Source organism: Acinonyx jubatus, chromosome B1, assembly GCF_027475565.1.
Source record: "Acinonyx jubatus isolate Ajub_Pintada_27869175 chromosome B1, VMU_Ajub_asm_v1.0, whole genome shotgun sequence".
In the NCBI taxonomy this organism is placed as follows: domain Eukaryota; kingdom Metazoa; phylum Chordata; class Mammalia; order Carnivora; family Felidae; genus Acinonyx; species Acinonyx jubatus.
The window spans coordinates 198,392,924-198,414,371 of record NC_069382.1 but is presented as its reverse complement, the minus strand read 5'-3'; the positions used below and the strand labels follow the sequence as shown (position 1 = coordinate 198,414,371).

At 64.1% G+C, this 21,448-nt stretch overlaps 2 protein-coding genes and 1 long non-coding RNA gene across 6 annotated transcripts in view; 2 read left to right on the top strand and 1 right to left on the bottom strand.

Moving 5' to 3' along the window:
* HTRA3 (HtrA serine peptidase 3) overlaps nt 1-11,603 on the bottom strand; it is a 31,525-nt gene extending 19,922 nt beyond the window's left edge. Inside the window, exons 1-2 of one of the 3 annotated variants that reach the window (XM_027072556.2) lie at nt 10,993-11,603; nt 225-324 (exon numbers count right to left, since the gene is read on the bottom strand). In XM_027072556.2, the coding sequence (XP_026928357.2) occupies nt 225-324; nt 10,993-11,506 (614 nt within the window). In that variant the 5' untranslated portion in view covers nt 11,507-11,603. The remainder of the gene's footprint in view (nt 1-224; nt 325-10,992) is intronic. The other 2 variants (XM_027072650.2, XM_027072496.2) reach the window with 2 other exon arrangements.
* On the top strand, nt 10,298-15,101 carry LOC113603341 (uncharacterized). Its single transcript, XM_027072666.2, has 2 exons — nt 10,298-10,751; nt 13,402-15,101. The coding sequence occupies exons 1-2, from the start codon at nt 10,721-10,723 to the stop codon at nt 14,301-14,303; spliced, it is 933 nt and encodes a 310-aa protein (XP_026928467.1). The 5' UTR covers nt 10,298-10,720; the 3' UTR covers nt 14,304-15,101.
* Nucleotides 15,102-15,153: 52 nt separating this feature from the next.
* Nucleotides 15,154-21,234, top strand: LOC113603359 (uncharacterized). 2 transcript variants are annotated; one of them, XR_003424929.2, is made up of 3 exons: nt 15,154-17,290; nt 17,750-18,575; nt 19,434-21,234. It is a non-coding gene; the product is annotated as an uncharacterized LOC113603359 (long non-coding RNA). The 2 variants fall into 2 exon arrangements; XR_008296439.1 differs by having other exon boundaries at nt 17,750-21,234.
* The last annotated feature ends 214 nt before the right edge of the window (nt 21,235-21,448 follow it).

The following is a 21,448-nucleotide window of genomic DNA, read 5'->3' as shown; positions in this document are numbered from 1 at the left end:
CACCAGAGCTGACTCCGCGGTGCGCCTGCTTAGCACGCCCTGGCGCTATGAGGTCGGTATCCCCCCCCCTTGGCGGGGAGACCAGAGTCAGAGAGGGGCCGCCCTCCCCAAGGGCATCAGCAGTTGGAGGTGTCGGGGAGGTCTGCCGGACCCCACGTGCGCTTGGCTTCGACCGCCCCCGTGCTAGAACGGGGGTGGGGGGTGCCCGGGAGGGGTTCGCACACCTCAGGAAGAGCTCTATGTGGACCACGGCCGGCGCGATCTTCTCCACCACGTCCGCGATGAAGTTGAACTTGTACCTCGGGCTGGTCAGCTGGTGGAGACCTGCACTGGCGGGAACAACCAGGCGCACTGATGAGACCCAGACACTGCCAGCGGTGCCCCAAACCCCGCCCCCCCCCCCCCCGGGAGGAAGCTCCAGCGAGGACCCCCCCCCCCAGGCTCAGAGCCCCTCAGGGATGCCCGACACTCAGCCCGGTGACACCCAGATATTTGGGAGGGGGCTCCCTCGTCCCAAGAACGGTTACTGTGGAGTCTCCTCACTGGACGCGATACCACTGGGTGGGCCGGGAGGCTCAGAGATGTCAGGACACTTATCCTGACGTGACACTTGAGCCAGACCCGAGCCAGCCCCCTGGGCCCTCACCCAGAGCAATGCCCTGGCGTGAGGCCACCGTCCCCTCCCCCGCCGGCTCTGGCCCGTCCTCCAGCCCGTGCTAGTGCCGTGATCGGGCAAGGTGACAGCAGAGGTCCCCGGCCATCCCTTCGGAGCTGCCCCGGTCTGGCCCTGGGGTGGCCCCCTCCCAGGCCCCGCGGGACTCCGGATGTCTGCGTCGCCAGGGCCCCCCATCCAACTTGGCCGGACCCCAGTCCGACTTTCCAGGCGGTTCATGAACCCCCTGGAACCTTTGCCGGCTCAGATTTCTGCTGCTGTCAGCAGTGGGGGCCGCCGCCTGCTGGGACCGCAGGCCTGAGGGATGTGGGTGGCACCGGGCCCACACCCCTTCGGTCTCCCTGCTCGGGCATGTGCTGAGCTCTCTCCGGTCGCAGCCAGAGGCTGGCGGTACCTGGAACCGGGCCCGCCCAGCACTGCTTGTAAGCGGCTCCCCGAATGAGCCGAGTGCTGGGAGTCCCGCAGGCCGGGCTTGGCTGGGCAGCCCCACTTCCGGCTGTGTGGCTTCAGGCAAATCACTCACCCTCTCTGGGCCTTGACTCCTAGTCTGAAAATGAGGCTGAAGGTGCCCCCCCCCCCCGACCCCCGACCTGTGGGAACCGGGTACGGATGTGACTTGTGAGCCTAACCCTGCACCCCGGGACTGGTGCTGGCGAGCAAAGAGGGCTCGGCCCGTGAAGTCCAGTCCTGGGAGGTGAGGGGTCATCAGGGTTGAGTGAGAATCCGGATTTTTCCGTTTTGCCCAGAGGGACAGGAGGTAAGGCGAGTGTAGCCATCATCGGTGCTGCATAAACATCTGGGGCAAATGCAGGGCTCTCCACACCCCGACTCGTCTCCCCACGTCCAGGAGGCGGCCAGGGCAGGGGGCACTGCCCCCATCTTAAAGGTGAGAAAACTGTGGCTCCCTGAGCTCAGTCCTCTTGCCTGGAGATGCGTCTCTAGTTAGAGAAGGCAGGTTCTGAGCGCAGGCCGAGGGCTCTCCTCCTTAGGGGCCCCGAGTGTCCGTTATGCCTGAACCGGAGAGAGCTTCCCTCGGGGTCCAAGGTCAGAGGTGGGGAGGAGACCCCCCCCCCCCCCCACCGCCGGTTCTGTGATGTCTGCTTCTCAGCCAGGCAGTGGGCGCTGGACAGGGGGGCCCAGGCCACCGTGGTCAGCCTGAATCAAAGGCTGCCTGTCCGGGGTGGCCAGAGCCCGCCGGCCACCGCGAGGCCCCTCACCCATCAAAATGCAGGCGGCCAGGGGCTACGGCCTGGGAGCCCTCTTCTTCCGGGTGGCAAAACCCTCGGAGGGGCGGGGTGTAGGGCTCAGAGCTCACATTAACGGGGGCCCTGGGGCAGGGCCCACTGTGGGCCAGGGTTCCTTCCACGCTCCCAGCATGCCATCGCGGTCGGAGTCTGTATCTCCACGCGGGATCGCTAATTTTCCCTGACGCTCTGCGACCGAGGCCGCCAGTCAGCTGGGGGGGGTGAGCCCAGCTCTGCCCTCTCCACCTCGAGGCAACCCCCCTGGGAGCCCACGTCATACTCTGGCCTCCGGGCACAGGGAAGGAAACCAGCCACAGAGTCTGCTGCCCTGTCCAGGTTCCAGACTCTGACGAGACGTTCCTGGCCGGGCAGTTCCTGTGCCCTGGGGACCTCAGAGGACCCCGACCCCAGGCCCTTGTCTCTTCCACCGGGAGGGCGTTTGGCAGGGTCTTCCGGGTTTCCCCGGCCAAGGCTCGCGCCCACCGTGCTCTGCTGGGGCGGCCAGTCCCTGAGGGCCCAGTCAAGGGTCACCCTCTCCCTGCTGTGTAACCTGTTGGGCCATTTACCCCCAGTCTCTGCTCCATCACCCACCGTTCTGTGCCTCACCTGCACAGACCATTCCCCACTTCGCCCCGCAGGACGCGCCAGCTTGTCCCGGGCACAACTCCAGTGCCGTCTCCTCCAGGCAGTCCCCCGGCAGGCTCCTTCCAGCCAGCATGAGTCTCTCCCTCCTGGGGTTCCCAGTGTAATGCCCCACCCACGGCCCTGCCTCTCATGCGGGGTATATTCAAGCCACGCAGGCCGAGCGCCTCTGTGTGCACCTGAGTTCAGCCGAGTCGGGCACAGCACAGCGTGACGGGGGATGGGGCACAGCAAAGCCCAGAGGTGCCCCAATCCGGGTCCCAGGGACTTCAGAGCCTGAGTCCTCCCTGACCCAGAGCGTGGGGCACCCCTCCGAGGCTCCTGGGTCAGCCAGCTGATGACTAGAGTCCCGCTGGGCCCTGTCCCTTTAAGCAGGGCCCTGGGGTGGGCGGTGGGGAGGGGGTGGTGGGGCGGGGCAGGCCTGTTTCCTGGTCCTCCTCCCTACACACAGATGAATCACCCCATGAATCAGTGGGAAGGGAGGACTCGGTTCCCACAGCCTCTTTCCACATGAAAACCGTGGGCCCCACGGCTGGAAAGCAGACTCTGTTTATTTGGGCTTTTGACAACCCCCACCCCCACCCCCTCCTCCAGCCAAAGTTCTGAAGTCAACAGTCAGTCCCCACCAGATTCAGCCGTTAGCCTTTGTCGTTGTTGTTGTTGTCGTGTTTTGTTTTCAAAAATAAACTGTGACCCACGGGCTCTGGAAGGTCCAGTTTGTGCGGAATTTGACACGGCAAAGCAATCGAGGCCAGGTGTCCAGTGGGGCCTCCCGGGAGAGGAAGGGACACAGCCAGGATGGGACGGACTGGGACAAGGGTTGGCAGGGAGAGAAGCTGGGCGTCAGGGCTCCACCCCAACACCCTGGCGTGGCCAAGCTCCCTGGAGGGCTCAGGGACAGTGGCAAACCCCGAGAGAGGACTTCACTATGTGCCAATTCTGGAGAGCCATACTGCCACGGAACAACAGAGGGGGAGACCAAGGCCCAGAGTGGGAAAGTGACTAGCCCAGACATCCCACCGGGCCGCCTTATAGTGTTACACAGGCTGTGGACTGCACAAGCCCAGGACCATTACTAACAAAGGTCTCAGCATGACTGGCTTCCCTTGGAGTTGGGCAGTGCGCAGCCTGCCCGACTATGCATTACCCCTCCAGCGCATAACAGGCACTGAGACCCAGTTTTGGCCCTCTCTGAGGTCATTGCCTTTATTCCATCAGAAGAAGCCGCCACCTGTCACGCCGTGGTTAGCTGTGAACTGGGATGGAAGGGCCGTCGGCAGATGACCGCAAAGCCTGGGCCTATGCGTCCGTAATGCTGAACACAGCTTGCAGACCAGATGACGACGTCTTAGCAGTGCCTTCGAGGCCCAGGTTCTACCTGCACCTGTCGCTCTCCCCTCTGGGCCCCCGGCTCCCTCCCCTCGTCCCTCGAGCCCAGGCCCGCACACCTCCTCTGGGGAGCCTGCCCCGACTTGGCAGGCTCAGTGACCACTCTCACCCCTCTGGGTCCCACAGCGCCTTGTAACACCTCCCTTCCCGAGGCACGTCCTTCTGTCCCCATGGCCTGGGCGCCCCAATCCACAGCACTGAGCAGGGAGCAGTGAGACAATGAGTGAATGAGCAAGGGGGGGGGGGTGCACGGATGTTCTACAGGGACCGGGGCGCTGTCCCAGGGGACCCCCCACGGCCCCCAGCCCCCACCTGCAGGCCGCACTCACCCATCTGGGGCAGGCTCTGAAGCCCCAGGAGCCGCCTCCAGGGTCTAATTAGCCCCCAGAGCCAGGAACAGGGGCTTCCGATCCCACTGTGGCTCCCAGGGGCACCAGCACCGCTGTCCGTGGCCCTGGGGCCCCAGGCGCCTGTCCCTGGAATGCAGGCCTCCTCCCCCGTGGGTCCCTCCCCACAGCCGCCATCCACGGGCTCCAGGCCCGTGGTCCGGTGAACTCTCGTGGCAGTTCTTCAAGGCAGGTGTCTCTGCCCATTTTACAGGCCAGGAGAACCCCCCCACCAGGGCCCAGAGCCAGGTCCCTTGACGCTGACCCCAGGTACCTCCTCTGTCCCGGGCTGGTCCTCAGCCACTGCGCCTGGCTGTCCTGCCCAGGGGCGCCTGGCCTGGCCGGTCCTCGCCTTGGGGCCAGCCTGGCTCCTCTAATGTGCCAACGTCACGGAGGAGAGGCCCTCCCACCGGCCTGTCTGGACTTTTTCAAGGTGGGTATGCAGGCCAGTCGCCACGGAAGCCAAGGTGTGCTCGGCCCCCGGCCCTCCCCCGACAGGAAGCCCTCCCGGCCCTGACGGGTCCATCAGCGGCTCCTCTGGGCTCAGGCTTCCCAGCCGGGTCCTGGGAAGTCCCCTGGGCATGTGGCAGCCCTTCCACAGACATTGCCTTCTGGCACCTTCTCTTCCTCGACTACCTACCTCTCCTTCACCCTCACAGCTATGGCAGAAACACCCAGCCGTCAGCACTCAGTCTGCTGGCACTCAGGGCTGTTAGCCTTCACGCTGTGCCAAGCGCTTTGGACTCCTCGCCTGACTGCTCAGTGGCCCAGCGGGAAGGACACCACTGCCATCCCCACTTCACAGATGAGGGATCTGGGGCGCGGAGAGCTTAGGAGACCTGCAGGTGGTGTAGCTGGGACTCAGCCCTGAGAACCGAACAGGGTCGCAGTTCTGGCTCTGCCCGTCATGTGCTCCAGGGTGAAAGCATCCAGGGGGCAGGTTGGACACTGCACATCTCCAAGGGTTCACCTGCTCCCCCTCTGCCTCTAGACCTGGTGTTCGGTGTGGGGCACACATACATGCATCCTGGCCACACCTTTGCTGCACTGAGGACAAGGGGCCTGCGACTTCAATCTCTTTCTTACCTGCTTATTTAACAACCTTATCAAAATCAGACAGAAAAGCCACTTCCCCAAGGCGCTGGGGGTCTGCCTCGCGTGCGGAACAGCACACGGAAAATCAGGGGAATCTGGGCGTGGGCAGAGCTGTCCCTCACCAGCTGGGGTAGCTCGATGCCCCCGCTAAGCTTTTTCTTCTAATGGGCCATGAAAATAAGACCTCAAGAATGTGTGTGTAAGGCTTTGACAGCCTGAAGCACAAGCCTGGCGTCTCCCCCTTGACCTTGGGGAACCTGGGGGCCTTCCTCCCTCAAAGCAAGGCCCGGGAGGAGGCCTGAGACCCTCGGGCAGGACACAGCGCTCACTCCGCCAGGCGCCCGCCCACTTCCTTGTCTGGTTTGTGCAAACCCCAGGCCCCTGGGGAGGCCGCGCGAGTGTGGCTGGGCCCCGTCCCCCCCCAGAGCTCCTGGTAGGCGGGTGAGCTGGCGGACGACTGAGGGGTGCCCGTCAGGTGCATGGAGCCAGCGGGTGGAGCCTGGAACACCGTGGGTCCAGCTCACCCAGCACAGGGCTCGTCTGGCTGAGCCGCGCAGCTCCGGCCATCCTCACGTGGCTGCGTGTCTCCCCTGGTTCCCCGAGGATACGAACCCGGAGGCAAGGACGGGGCTTCGGATCTGGGCGGGGCCCACCGCTCCACCGGCCTCACGGGTCGCGGAGGGCCACCACAGGCTGGAGAGGGCCCGCGGCCCGTCCGGAAGCGAGGCCGTGCGCGCCCGACGAGGCAGACCCAGCGACACGACCCCTGCGCACGGACACGGTTGCTCGTCAGCCGGTCTCTTGGAACCCTGCCCCCGCCCCGGACACCGTCTACACCAGAGTGGCCCCAGCACCTGATCTGCACCTAACACCTTGCCTCTCCGGACCCGCTCCTCCAGCGGCCCTGACTCCAGGGGCCCCCACCATCCTGTCACCCCCACCAACCCAACCCCGACGCCCATCAGGGACCCTCAGGCCCTCAGCTGTCACCCTCGCTCCAGCCGCATCGGCCCTCCCCACCAGGGCACCGCCCCCCGCCCCCCCAAGCTGGGCCCCTGCACCCTTCTGCACACGTGTCACTCATAACCCTTGAGCTCCGCCCCTCCTGACGACGGGCCACCCTCCCAGCTCCTGCGCTCTCCGTGCCCACCTCTTCATGGCCGTTTACGTGCCACCTCCTCCAGGAAGCCCTTCCTAACCTACCCATCCCCAATTCTGGAGGTGGTTTCCCCCTCACCTGGATTCCACACGTAGTCATCTGTCCCTCGCAAGACAGGATGGGGATTTCGTAGGCGATCTGCTAATGGTGGTGGGGCCCGGCAGGAAAGGGGAGGCCAGGCTGCAGCACAAGTCAGTGCTGGGTCTTGAAGGCAGTGGGAGCCATGGCTGGGCTTTTAGCAGGGAGGTCCAAGTCTCGTCACTCCCCCCGGGGCCGCTGCGTGCAGGTGCGTGTGGCAAGGGGAGACGCCCGAGCGGGCAGACCCCAGGGGTTGCTGTGGGGTCCTGGCCGCGCCTCTAGGCTTATGCCGGGAGCACAGGGGGTGAGGGTGCTTCCCGGGCCCAGCCTGGTCGGCGAAGGCCAGCTGCACGGCACCCCGGGTCTCAGGCTCCTCTCTGGGGGGGCTCCTGGCTCAGGAGCCGCCAGAAGCTGTGTCTCAGCCCTGCCGTCCAGGGTGCAGGGAGCGGGGGGCGGGGGGGGGGCGGGGAGCGTCATCCTGCCTGGTCCCCAGTGCAGAATTCCACACACAGGAAGCTGCTAAGGGGATGAAAATCAAATACCAACCAAAGCTCTTAATACATAAAACAAGGGAGAGACACCGTCTGAACCTGCACCGGGGTCGCACACGGAACACGGATTCCTAAAGGCCACGTCGTACGCTGCCCTTGGGCTCTAGGTTTTGAATTAATTGTACGCACCAAGGCCTATTCGTCTGCAGGGGTGGGCAGAGAGGCCTTGAGGGGCAGGGACTCTGGCTAAGTGCAGAAGGGAGCCTCCTCCCTCCAGGGACACAAGGAGCACATTTACGTCTGCGTTTAGCATCCCGGCGCCAGACAGGTATTCACGCCAGGGAGTGGTTCTGTCTACCGTGGAGATGGGAAAATGCAAAGCTCCCGGGAAGGTGGTGAGGCCCCATCGCTGGGGGTATGCAAGGAGGGTGGGGATGGAAATAAGGCAGATGATCCGGGTCAGAGAGGTGATGTGAGGGCCTAGAGGGGCCCCGGGGTGTGCTCGTGAGGCTAATGAGGGGGTTGCGAGGTGCGGTGATCAGGGAAGGCAGCTCAGGGGTGGGGGGGTCGTCTAGGTCCAGACAGATGAGGACGTGGCCACGTGAAAGTGAGAAAATGGGCACTTGGGCTGCAGGCACAGCATGTGCAAGGGCCCTGAGGTGGGGAGAAGGGCAGGCTGGAGCACGGAGGATGAGGTGGCCGTGCGGGGTGGGGTGGGGGGCCCAGACGGCACGGGGCCTCGGGGGTCAGGTCAGTGTCGGGGAGCTGCCGAGGGGTCCTGCTGGTGACGGGCAGAATGGGTTTACCAAGGCCATCCTGGCTGCCGCATGGAAGAGTGGTGGGAGGGAGGATGAGGGAGGTTAGGGGGAGGCCAGCGGTGCGGGGACAAGTGGGGCACCGGTGGCTTGGGGGACGTTTCCAGGCCGAAGACTCGCCTGTGGCTGGTAGGTAAGGAACGAGGGAGGGTGACAAGCACTCCTGGCCTAGACTTCCCGGTAGAGGACCACAGCCGGCAGGGATGCAGGACTCCAGCCCCGGGAAGAGGCGGGCGCTGGAGACTGGCCCTGAGTCATCAGCGCCGTGCATCTGAGGGCGGGCCCAGCGAGGGGACAGCGGGCGGGAATTCTGTGCAGAAATGCCCGGGCTGGGCAGTGCCTCCCCTGCCGTCATGTGTAGACATCACCCGGCGCCTTCTGGCTGGACCCTTGGGGGGGCGGGGGAAGGGAGGATGCTGCTCTGTGGCGGCCGAGCCTAGTGGAGCTCACCTGAGTCCAGGCCCCCGGGGCCCTGCGGTCCCCTGCCTGCAGAACGAAGCCTGGGGCCCATGACGGTGCCGCTTTCCAAGCCAGCCAGAGCCGAGGCCCGAACAAGTGGCCTCAGACCCCCTTGACCTCTCCCTGCCTCACTGAGCGCCTCTGCGGTGCCTGAAGGGCCAGACTGGCAAGGCCCGATGAGACGGCGCTGGCGCGAGACCCCGGCGCAGCAAGGATTCCGCAAGGACGGGATTCTGCACGCACAGCCGGCAGAAACCCGGGTGTCTGAGGTCCCTGTACCTGGGGGGACGATGACGGCCCAAGGGCCAGGAGTGAGGGCGGGGCCGCACTGCGCGAGCGGCGCTCACGGACCCCAGCCCCGCGGCCCCCCCACCCCTCTCTTTGAGCCCCCCCCCCCCCCGAGGCTCACAGGGTCCCGTGCCTGGTGCTGCGTCCCCCCCGCCGCCCCCTCCTTTGCTGGGAGAGCTCCCGCTCACCGTCCACGGCTCGGCACAGAAGCTGACTCGCCGCATGAAACAGAGACGGGGCTGGGGGCAGGAGTCCTGGCAGCGACAGTAACTCGGGGAACTAACACACGGTCTGCGGATTACCCATCAGGGGCACGTGCCCACGCACCTCGGCCGTCGGTCCCCGCCCCCGCTAGCGTCAGTCAGCCTCACTGTCATCAGATGGGAAGGGGGGCGGTAAGCAAGCTGCCTGAGGCCACGCGGTGGCGCCCCAGCCCGTGACCCCCGCGCTGGCAGCCGCCCCCTGTGCGCCGAGCGACCTGTGCACCTGTCTGCCTTCAGGCTCTTGCCCTCTTCTCACCCTCCCACGTGTCTCCCCGACCCTCAGGTGTCTCCAGGGCAGGGCGTGGACAGGGTCGGCCCCATCCCAGCGCCCTTGCCACCAGCCGGGGGCCAGCTGGACACACAGGGAAGGTACTTGACAAATGTGGACTCGATCAGTCAAGAAATGAGGGTTTCCACATGCTCAGACGGCCTCCAACCTCCCTGCCTTCCCCGGCCCCAGCCCTGGAGCCTTATTCTAAGAGCGGCCCCCACATGCGGGAGCCAGGGTTGGGGGGGCCCGTGGACACAGCCACGCCGTAGTGGGAAGGCTCCAGCCCCACCCCGAGCCCCCTGTGTCTCAGAGGCATCGGCGTGGCCTGAGATGGGCCCGCCAGTCCCAAGCCCCAGGGCGGATGGGCCACCCGCGAGGGGGCAGTGTCTAAATACCCACCACCCGTCTCTGGGACTTTGCCCGGCACCGGGCTCTCATCCCTCACTCTCCTGGGCACCATCTAAACACAAGCCTGACCATATCACCCTCACCTCCCTCCAAGCCCTTCACTGGCTCCCCCAAACCATCACACTTAGGCCTATCTAGTGTTTCCCGGACTGGGTTCCTCGGAACCCCCGTGTGCCAGGAGGTCATATGTGTTCTGCTGACACCTTCTTGGGAAACGCTGGGTTTTATTATTTTTGTGTGTGGGGGGAGGGGGCGTCTGACCGCAGGTGTCCCCGGAACTTCTGACAGACTCAGGCATCAACTGGGGAAGTCCGGCCTGCAAGATGGAGGCCAAGCCGTTGGCACGACACTTATGGCCACTCATAAGTGTCAGCCCTGGGTGTCACACACGCACACACACACGCTCGCGCGCACACTACTCCCTGTTCCCGGAGAGCCCTTCCCTACCGCCGCCTGGAACATCCGTCCCTGGCGTGAGATTCAGTTCGGATGCTTCTCATCCCTGAAGCGTGCTGCAGGTGATATACTCCCCACGGGGCTCCCAGGGCCACAAGCCTGTCCTCGAGGTTAGCGTCTCCCGCCCTGAGGCTATGAAACGAGGGCCCACACAGGGCTTGACTCATCCCCCTGACCTTGGGGCTCAGCGCCCAGCACACCGCGACCCCAAGTACCTATTGGACCAACGCCTTCCTAGGAGGTGCCCCAAACAGATAAAGGGACGGCAGGGTTTTCTAGCATTTTCTTCCACGCACAGAGTCCAGCTGTGTGGCAAGAAGCAGCCCTGGGCCAGCTCCGGGTGGGGGGAGGTCGTCCTGGGGTTTGGAGGGACAGAGGAACTTCCTGCCTCAGCAGCCTGTCCCAGGAGGCCCCGAGCCGCGCAGAGACCCCCACATGCTCCATCACCATTCCCAACAGCCCTCTGGAGACCGGCACGCTAAGACCAGCTCAAAAGAAAGAGAACGCTGGATGTCGCTCAAGAGAACATCCGGACTGGGTGAGATGTAAGACCAGGAAAGACTGCCTTCCACCCAACACCCCCGGGGCGGAGCAGAGCGGAATATGGGACCCGCGGAAAGGATACGCAAGACAGGTACGTGTTGATGAGACCAGACCCCTTGGTGGTCAGGAGAGCACTGACTTCCCCCTTTAAACCACTTCTGTGACCCTGGGCCTCAGTTTCCCCACCTGGAAGACCAGGGGTCTGGCTAGATGATTTCCAAAGGGCCTGCCCACGATGCCCAGCTTGGGCCGACCTCCGGGCTCCTCCAAGCTCCGCGCCTCAGTTTCCCCGGAAGGGGCCTCCCCTTCCACCCCGCGCCCCCCTCGCTTACCCGACGGGCAGGCGCCCTTCTGCAGCTGGCGCACGGGCGTCCCAGAGAGCTGCAGCGCACGCCGGCTGGCCGCCTGCAGCGCGCACACGCTGGCGTAGGTGTGCCCGTCGGTGCCGCACACGGCGTGCGCCCAGCGGCAGCGGCACACGCCGCGCGCGCACTCCAGGCTTTCCCCGCACGGCGAGTCGAGGGGGCGGCCGCACGGCTCGCCCTCGCTGGCGGCGCACACCAGGCAGCAGTTGCACTGGTCGGGCACGTAGCCGCCCGGACAGCGGGGACTCGGGCACCGGGACACGTCGCAGCGCGCGGGGCACGACGCGGCCGGGGGCTCCCGGGCCAGCGCCAGCGCGGCCAGCGCGGCCAGGAGCAGCGCGCGCGCCTGCATCGCGGCCGGGCCGGCGTCCGGCCGCAGCAGCGCCGGGGACGGGCCGGGGACCAGCGGGGGCGCCGAGGCGGTGCTGGCGCCGGGCTGCGGCCGCCTGCGGAGGGGACGGGGAAGGGCGCGCCGCCACATGCGCCGGCGGCTCCGGCGGGCGGGCAGCGGGACCGCTGGGGCACGCGGGGGCGGGGACCGGAGAGGCGCCCGCTCCTTCTGGGCCGACGCGGCGCGCCCGGGGCCCCGCCGCACTTAAAGGCGCGCGCGGCCCGCCCTCGCTGGAAGGGACGGCCCGGCCCCTCGGCGCCAGCCCCGCCCCGGCCCCCGCCGGCCCCCGCCCGGCCTGGCCTTCCGGGGCCTAGACCCAGCCGCCGCCGGCCTGGCCTCGGAAACGCGGGCGATGGGTTTGCTGGGGGGCCTGAGGGGCGGGGCCGCGCGGGCGGGAGGAGCCACCGGGGCACAGGCCTCTCTCGGGCGCTCCCAGAGTCCCGGTGCCAGCCGCGTCCCAGTCCGTGCCCAGGATTCCTCTCCCCGTGGAAATTGACGAGCCCGGATCTCCCTGCCCCTCCTCCCCAGCGCGTCCCCCACCCCCTTGCCCCAAGTCCAGCTTGGAGGTCCAGCAGATGTCACCCCGGCCTGGCTCCCCACCTCCACCAGGGACAAACCCTCAGGAAACACCGGCCCTAGGCCCGGACTTCCCTCCTCAGAGCTTGGAGGGCGCGACCTCTTACTGACACGCCTGACCCAGTTCTGCCTGTCTGGGGGTTCCGGCCCTCAGCGCTCTGTGACCCTGGCAGTCGTCCACAGCTCTGTGCCTCAGTTTCCCCCTCCACCAGAGGGGAAGGAAGAGCACTTGGCTAGCTCACAGGATTGTCGGGAGAAGCCCACGGAGGGGTTGGGGTACGGGACTCTCCTCTGGTAGGCGGCAAACCAGGAGCCGGTCACCACGTCGTGGAGCCGAGGCTCCGGAAGCAAAAGCCAATCAGTCAGAGTGGCGGCCCATTGGGCAGGGAAAAAACGCCCCCGCGCCAGCCCTGGGGCCGGAGATCCTCACCCTGTTTGTGTCGTGAGCCCCGCCGGGCACCTGCTGAAGCCTGGGGAGGCAGGCCGTCTCTCGGAAGGACGCTTTTGTAAACGCCTGAGACACACTGGGCAGCATCGCAACGGAAAGGAGCTGCCCAAACGCAGAGACTAAAATAGAGCAACAGAAATAAGCCTGTGATGGACACACGGGCCTCTTGGTGAACGTGTTAAATAACAGCGTCTGGCCAGGGGCGGGGTTACCAGCCGAGATCCGCAAGCAGCGCGGAGCAGAAGGGACGCTTGGGGTGCCCGCAGCAGCCACGGTGGTCATGGAAACACCTGTGGCTTCTCTCGGCGACAGTCACAGGCGGCTCCGTGGCTCGAGCCTACCTCGCCACGGAAGGAAACGCTGCCCTTCAGGGAGGGGCATTGGTGCCTACAGAGATGTCGGTTCTCACCCAAGTTTACGGACACCCAGGGTGGGAACCGCTGGCCCAGAGGAAGGAGAAGGAGCAGGGAGGGACGCGGGGCAGGCACCGGGGGGCCCCCGGCCGTGAGCACCGTGGGGTCCCGAGAGGCAGTGGCCACGAGCGTGGACGACAACAGGGCGGTGGGGTGTGAAGGGAGGCTGGGGCTTCCTCTTCTCAAAGGGGCAACAGGGACATGTGCTTTTGCCCCCCAAAAACCGGAAATGTCTTTTTCTTTGAAGACGTGGAGAATTTCAGGCCCTTTCCTGGAATGACCCCGAACGCCAGGGGTTGGGGACTCTGGGACTGGGCTCCTGGTTTGCATCTCCTGCCGGACGGGCTCAGGCCTCAGCGGTAGAGGGAGTGGCCCACCCAATGGGGGCATCGTGACCCAGAGCAGACCCTTCATAGGGGTCCCATCATGCTGCAGACGCCCATCCCTCAGGGCAGTGCTTTCTGGTGCCCGGATTCTACCGGGCCCAGAAGAGCAGAGACCTCAGGAAGGGCCAAGAGCTCACTTCTTCTCACCTTTTTTGTCTACAGGTGGGGAAACGGAGGCTCCCCCAGGGCTGGCCGCTGCTACAGACCGAGCTATATGGCCCTCCGTAGCTACTGCTGCTCCTGGGCCCTGGGGGCTCTGCATACGTTGTTTGGCTCAATTTTCACGGTGCCTAGCAGGCTCCGGAAGGCGCAGGTCACAGCGGGTGGCAGGCTGGGACTCCAGTCTGGGTCTTTCTGCCAGTCCGAGCTCTTCCGTCCAGACCGCACTGCCCCCAACGGTCCCCTATGACTTTTACAACCGACTTGCAAAGGGGTGTTTGCTCCTAGCACGGAGCGGGAAACCGAGGCCCAGAGTGAAAGGAAACATACAAGCTTCCCTCCTCCACTTGGACGGTGGGGTGTGGTTCCTGGGGTCGCCTTTGTGCGCCCCTGGCGTGGGCAGGCTGGGCTCACGCGGGCTGCAGCGAGCACGGGTTGGCCCCAGGCCCAGACCTCTGCTGGAATCTGTTTCCAGATGTCAGGAGGCACTGCCTGGGAGACAGTGGGAACAGCGCCCCCTGCTGCTCGTGCTCCTTCCTTGCCTCCCGCTCAGCGAACCAGGACCACCACCAGGAGCTTGGGGCGGGGGAGGCTATGGGACCCCTTCCGGGGCATCTGAGTCTCTCCCGGAGCCCTGCCCTCCCGTGGGTGCGCGTTCCTCGAAGGGTGGCGCTTTAAGGAAAGCAGAGGCTCCACTGTCAGGACCTACAGGGAACGGGAGGCAGGTTGTCCAGCCTTCACGACTGGGCTCTGCAGGTGTCCCCGGGCACCCGGCCAGGCCCTCTCTGGTCCGCCACTGTCATCCGCTCTCCGACACCGCCCACAAATGCTGGGCACTATTTTGTTGGCATAAATGTGTCATCCATTCGTGTGCATTTACTCCCCCTCACCGCTCCCATGTTTAAGGCTCTTCGTGAGCAAGAACAAGAAAAAAAGAGAAAAGAGAAACAGAGCAAAGCAAATAAAGGGGGGGGGGGGGAAGAAACATAATGGGAAGCCAGAAATGAGGGTAATATGCAAACTGTTATTACCACAAGAGGATATTTTTAGCGCATGCCCATAAATTTGTCTCCGAGCTTCCTGGTAGCCAGGGCAAAGAGGGAAACGTGATGTCCATGTGATGGAAACGAGCCCATTATCCCAAGCAGCCTATTTTTTCTCACCGTCGAGGAGAGAAGGGTCCCCCGGGGAGCCTCAGAAAGAAGATGCTGCTGACGTCCTGACAGCACGCTCCGCGGTGGGGCCTGTGTGGCTCCTCGTGCAGTATTCCTCGGTGGGGACCCGGGCCAACACAGCTCAGGGATCCCGCGAGACGCTCCATTGGTCAGCAGGCGTGACCTGCATTCTCCTGGGGGTTTGCCACTCCTTCGGCACTGGGGCCTGCGCTTGGCAGAAAGTTGTAGAAGCTAAGTCGGGAGCAGGGGCTGAGATCCTGAGGTTGGTGGGAAGCACCTCGCCCGCCCACTCATGAGCACACCTGCCCCACGCCAGGCCTCCGCAGGTGCCACACGGCCACAGGCAAAGAGATCCATGAACCCTTGTTCCGTGAACGGGCTGGGCTCAGCCCATGTAGTTTGGGGCACACAAGACACCAGGGCAAGAAGGTTCTAGAAGAGGGGAGAGGGTCTGTGGGGACTGAGGGCCCTGGGAACTGTGTAGCAAGGGCCACAGATGCTGCCGTGGGACCGTCTAAGAAAACGTAGCTCAGGGACTGAGGCGTTCTCCCCAGGTCAGCGCTGGTGGTGGGGGGGGGGGGGGCCTGGCGTCACAGCAGCAGAAGCCAGCCGGAGGGTGGTCCTGGCCCTGCGCTCTGCCTTATCTATGAGCTCGTGACAAGTGCCTTCTGGGGGACACCCTCACATCCTTGGGCAAATGGGGATACTTTCCGTGAGGCTCCGGGTCCTGCACCCGTGGACGAGGGTTCTTGCTGTAAACAGTGACCTTGCCTCTGGGGTGCAGTTATGATACGACCACCATCTAGGTCATGCCTGACCCGGCTCCAGGCGGCAGCCCCTTGCAGAGAGGGACAGTGTCTCATCTCCCCAGGGCTGGAGCACGCTGGGCGTCACACGGTGTTACCACCCACGATTGGAATGGAATTGAGCGCATCCGGGCCGGACCTGTGCTGGGCCGGGGTCTGCCTCCCCTCCCCCCCCATCCCGGGGTGCCCCCTGCCGTGCCTCTAGCTCTGCAGAGAGCCGGACGGGGTTGCCAGGCCCTGGTCCTCGGGCCGAGCTGTCCAAACGCCGGGCAGGCTCTACCCCGTCCCCTGACCCTCGTCCAGGCCTGGGCTTCACATGGGGTGAGGTCATAGCTTATGTCACTTGGGGACCTCAAAGACCATCCCAGGCCACACCTCGGCCTGCGATAAGACTCATCAGCCCACATCAGTGGGTGACTCAGAGGGTGGGGTGGCCGGGGGTCAGTGACCTGGGAGCATCTGTCTGCCGTCCCCTCCCCTTGGCATCCACCGCACTTAGAGGAAGCGAGTCCCTCTGAGAGGGCGACCTTACCCTTCCCGGGGGGAAGGAAACCTGGGGGCCTGGCAGGGGGCCACTCCAGGACCCGGGGATTGGAGGGCCTTCCTGAGTGGGTGGCATTCGAGAGGGGCTCCGACCACCAGGGCAGGGGCTGCGGGAAGGGGGTGCAAGAAAGCAGGACACCTGGAGGGACAAGATGACCCCTCAGCTCCCGGTCCTTCAGGGTCAGTGACAGAAAGCCCCGCTCCAACTGGCCTCAACAAAAGGGAATTGACGCGGTGGGCTCGCATCAGGTATGGCCCGATCCAGGGACTCCGAATGTCCTCCGGCCCGTGTGGATTGTGTCCCCCTGGTGCTGGCTGCATGACGGCCACCAGCAGAACCAGGCACCGTGCTCCAGGGCGAGTCCCCAACAGCCCTGCAGAAGTCTCAGTGCATCTCATTGGCCCTGGGGGCTCTCCTGTCCATCCCTGACCTAGTCACGGAGGCAACGGAGTCCGGAGCTGCGTCCCGTCCGTGTCTGATCACCTGCGGGCTCGGCGTTCTCCAGAGGACGATGGTCCCCGCTGGCAGGAAGGTATATCCAGAGACCGAGCTGACAGAGGTACTGGGTGACCGCACCAGGAGACGTGAGCATCCCCTTCCCAGGCTTCCTGGCAGGGCCTCTGCTCACACACCTCTGATGACGGGGAGCTCACCACCATCAAAGCAGTCCCCTCGGTTACTAGAATGCTCTTCCTTTGAGTTAAATTCTGCTCCTGTAACTCCCACCTTTGGACTCTGCTAGACCCCACAAGGCTGTAGAGAATAAATACATCAGTCCCCTCATGGACAAAAGGAGGCCGTAAACACCTGAGGCCGGTCCCCAGTGGTTTCTTCTCTAGTCATTTGCTAGGTGACCTGGGGCCCCAGTTTCTTACCTACTGGAGGATGAGAAGAAAGAGGCTTCCTCCTGGGGCTCCCAAGAGCCAAAGGAGGAGATGGGTGGGGTGCTAGGATGTGCCCCAAGATTCCTGCCCCCTGGTCTGCACACCCTGCGTAATTCCCTTCCCCTTGAGTGTGGGTGGGCCTGACCTAATCAGGCAAGCCCTCAAAAGGAACTGGGCCCTTCCTGAAGTCTGAGGCTTAAAGCGTAGAGAGCTTGGAAGTGCGAGGGGCCCAGGAAGCGGGCCGCGGGGCAAGGACCCGGGGCGATCTCTAGGAGCTGAGCAGACCCCAGCTGACAGGCAGCAACAAAATGGGAACCACAGTCCTGCAACCACGAGGAATGAATTCTGCCAACACCCTGAAGACGCTTTCCTCGCTGAGCCTCCGGTCGGGGGTGCTGCTGGCCGACCCCCTGCGAGACTTTGAGCCAGGACCAGCCACAGTGTGCCAGCCTCTTGACCCACGGAGACAGCGAGGCAACGAAGGTGTGTGGTTGTAAGCCACTAGGTTTGTGAGGCTTTGTGATGCAACACAGAAAACAAATAGGGGGGCGAGGGCTGGGTGAGCGTATGGCAGAGGGAGCGCGTCAGGGGAGGCATGGAGGGGTGGGAGGGCAGATGGCCGGACGAGGGTGGGAGCGGGTCCTGGAGGCGGGGAGGGACCCCACTGCGGCCAGGTAGAGTGGAGCCGCCCTCAAGCTCTGCCCTGCTCACCCGGCTCTGCCCTCCTCGGAGCTTTTCCTTAAATTCTGGGAACAATGCCACCCAGGGTGCCAATATACCCATTTCATGGAGGCAGAAAACTGAGCTAAGAGAGTCTAAGTGGCTTTCCCAAGGCCCCTGAACCACTGGATGAAGGACTCAGGATTAGGGAATGGTTGGGTCCGACCCCAAAGTCCATGCTCTTTTCTCAGCACTACACTTCTGTTCGTACCTGTTTTATAGGAGGAAAACTGAGGCCCGGGAAGGGCAAGTGGGTTGCTGAGACAACCAGGCTAATCGACATAAGGTCACAGGGACTGAGCCTCTCCCCTGCAGCGGCGCGAACCCTTTCGCCGCGTCCTCCGAAGCAGCTGCTGTTACTGACGTGCTCGTTTCACACATTAAGAATGCGGGGCCCAGAGAGGTCCAATGACGTCCCGAGGTCACACGGCAAGCGAGCCACAGAATCCGGATTCAAACCCAGGCAGCAGGACTGGAACCTCTCGTGCGCAAGTTGGTTGGGAACCGGCCGACGCCGAGGCCCAGGCGGGGAGGCTGAGCCAAGATGGGCAGGGTAGGGGCCCGGCTGATGGAAATGATGAAATCGGGGCCCCCGGCCAGCAGGGCTTGGGCTCTTTCTTTTAAGACAACAACCCTCAGCTTTGTCTGCAGCCCAGGCCCTTCTTGGAAATCACCCCGCCCTGCCCCATCCCCCACGGGGGAGGTGTTGGACGTGACCCCTCTCCTGGGAGGGTACGGCCTGTCTGTTCCGTCAGGCTCGGCTGCTCTCAGGACCGCCAGCCCCACCCACCTGGCTGGTGGCCGCGGGCCTCCCGGGAGCCGTCCGGCCTTCAGGCCCCGAGGCCCTTCTCCGGCCTCGTGGGAGCCTCGGGCCGGGCGATGCCCCGGGACAGTCACTCTGGCCGTCCAGGGTGTCAGGCATGGGCAAACCTGCCAGGAGCCACAGGCAGGAGTCTGGAACCCCTTTCCCTGCGCCCCTGGGCCGAGCCGCTCTTCAGACCCCATGAGCTGTGTCCTCCGGGGTCCCCGCGGGCCAGCTGTGCTGAAGGTGAGCCAGAGACAAAGTAGCTCAGAGCTGAGGGCGAGGAGGGTGCTGATGGCCTTCTGGGGCCCCTCTCAAAGCTTTCACGTGGTGACAGGACACAGGTGCCCCCAGGAGCCCCCCTCCAACGGTCCCAGCACCAAGTCATTTCTGGGCGACTACTGTGTTCCCTGTAGTTTGAGTCCCCACGTGTCCCGGTGGAGGGCCTCCTGCCATTGCCAGGGAAGAACACCGAGGCTCAGAGAGCTTAAGTGACTCGCCCCAGGTCACACAGCGGGCCCTGATTTGGGGGGCGGTGTGGGCTGGGGAATACCGAAGGTGCTCAGTTGGAGGCTGGGGTCACGCAGTCACAAAGTGACGTGCTCCGGGCCAGAGCTAGAGCCCCCCCCCCCCACACCCAGGGGTCGTCCCAAGGGGCTTGCACACCTTCCGGGAAGGGAGCGCCTCTCACACACCCCCCGGGGCAGCCTGCCTGCCCCGTTCCTCCAGCATCTCCTCTGTCGGCAGCGCCCCACGCCCCAGGTTGTCCTGCCAGGCTGGGGTCCCCACAGCTCCCTGGGCCTCTCAGCCTGGACCCAGCGCCCACCCTGCAGCCGTTTCAGGCTCGGGCCGCAGGTCACGCTGTCTTCCTAAAACTGCTCCCCACTTTCCCGGTCCACAGGAGCCAAGTTTCAGGTCCTAGCGCCTTTCAAGGGTAGGCCCTGATTGGCCCAGCACATGGGCATGTCCCGCCCCCCTTCCACGGTGATTGGTTCAGGTGTGGTCCTCTAACCCATGAGAGTCCATTCCACTTAAGGAGCCAGTTGCCTGAGCTTCCTGCTGGAGGAGATTTTTTCCGCCAGCCCAGTCTTTTTCTTTCTTCAGATGTGAGAATCAGGACCCGTGACTCTGTAACCATCCGATGACCTTGAGGGGAGTGTCTGCCTTGGCATGAAGCCACACGAGAAGTGGAACTGAGAGGAGAGAAAGAGCAGAGCCTGGATCCTGGATCCTGGATCATGCCACGCCTGAAGCTGTACTCTGTTCTCAGTGAATTAAGTCAATAATCAGCTGGGTTGGGTGTCCTGTGGTTACCCGCAACTTAGATTGTTGCACAGAGGCCGTGTGCAGCTGGACCCCGACAGTAAATATAGATTCACAAGGAGCACTCAGCCCAGGGGCGGGGGTTATGCACCTACTGTTTACAGAGCGCCCATGATGTGTTGGGCACTGTCCCCTTTATGTGCACACCGGGCCCCCACTTTACGCGTGGGGACCTGAGGCTAAGGCCTGTGAAATGGCGGCTGGGGCTTGGCCCCTGCTTTGTCTCACCCAGAGCCTGTGTGGTTCCCCCTCCCCAGGCGGCCCGACCCCAGCGGCGGCCCAGAGCCCGGCCTCGCTGGACATCTGGAACCGGGAGCATCTGGCTGCAGGCGGGAGGCCCGGGCATGGCTGGCGCCCGGAGCTCGTGAGGGGCGCACGGTGTAACCGCAAGCCAGCTCTGTGACGCAGCCGGCTCCCGACCCCGCGTGCTCAGGCTCTGACGCGTCCTGCCTGCCATGTGACTGTCAGAGCCCCGTCTCTCCTCCTTCGCACGGGCACACCTGGCCTCCGCACTCTTGTGCACTGTGCCTCTCGGAGGCTGCCAGGGCACCAGCCGACCAGCCGGCAGAGACCGGGGCCCCGGGCACTGAGAGCCCCCCTCCTTGAGGGCAGCTGTGCCCCACGCCTCCCACCCTCCTGGACGACGGTCTCTGCCCTCCACCTACCTGTCTCGCCTTTGGCTTTCATCCACCCTCCGACCCGCCCTGCCCCTGCCCCAGGTCCTGGCTGGCACCCCCTCGTTCCCAGGACGCCTCACAGCGGGGACTTCCTCCTCCGTCCCTCCGGGGTTCCAACTGCACACCCCATCGCTGGCATCTCCGGTTTGGAAAACTGTTCCGGCTTCAGTGACACGTGATTCACACGCCACACAAAGCACACGCGTCAGTGCGTTTTCATGTGTTCACAGACGTGTGCAGGCGTCCCCACACTTAATTTTAGGACGCCCCCCGAACAAACCCTGCGCCCGTTAGCTGCCACTCCCCCCGCCCCGCCCCCCAGCAACCAGTAATGTGCCTCCTCTGTCCCCGCAGACCCGCCCTCTCCGGACATGTCAGGCACATGGAGCCCTACAAGGTGTGGCACCTGTCGGCGCTCTGTCCCCTTTCACGGCTGCACAGGGGGTCCACCGCACGGACACGCGACGCTTGGTTCATCCAGTCACCATCAAGGAGCATTTGGGAGCACACTCCCGGGAGAATTGCCGGGGCTCGCGGACCCACCTCCGGAGCAGCCACCAGCCCGTCTTCCCGGGTGACCGCAGTGCCCTTCGCCCCCGCCAGCAGCGCCCCGGGCTCCCGCCCTCTGCCTCCTTGCCAACCCTTGCTACTTTCCGTCTCCTAAAATTGCATTAAGAGCCACCCTAATATATGTGAAGGGCGTCTCTTTGTGGTTTCGATTTGCATTTCCCTGACGGCTCATGATGTTCGTGTGCTTTTCGGCCATTTGTATGTTTTCCTTGGAGAGATGTCTGTTCAGATCCTTTGCCCGTCCTTAAATTGGGGGGCCTTTTGACATTATTGAGTCGCAGGAGTTACCTGTATGTTCTGGATAAAAGTCCCTTATCGAATATATGATTTGTGAGTAGTTCTCTCCCATTCTATGGGTTGAATTTTAACCGGTGTCCTTGAGGCACAAAAGTCTAATTTTGATAAAGCCCAATTTGTCCGTTTTTGTGTTTGTTCGCTTGCGTTTTTAGGTGTCATATCTGAGAAGGCCTAGCCTACCCCAACGTCACGAGGACACCTGTGTTTTTCTCTGGGCGATAAAACCTTGGTGCTTGTCTATGGGCCTGGGAC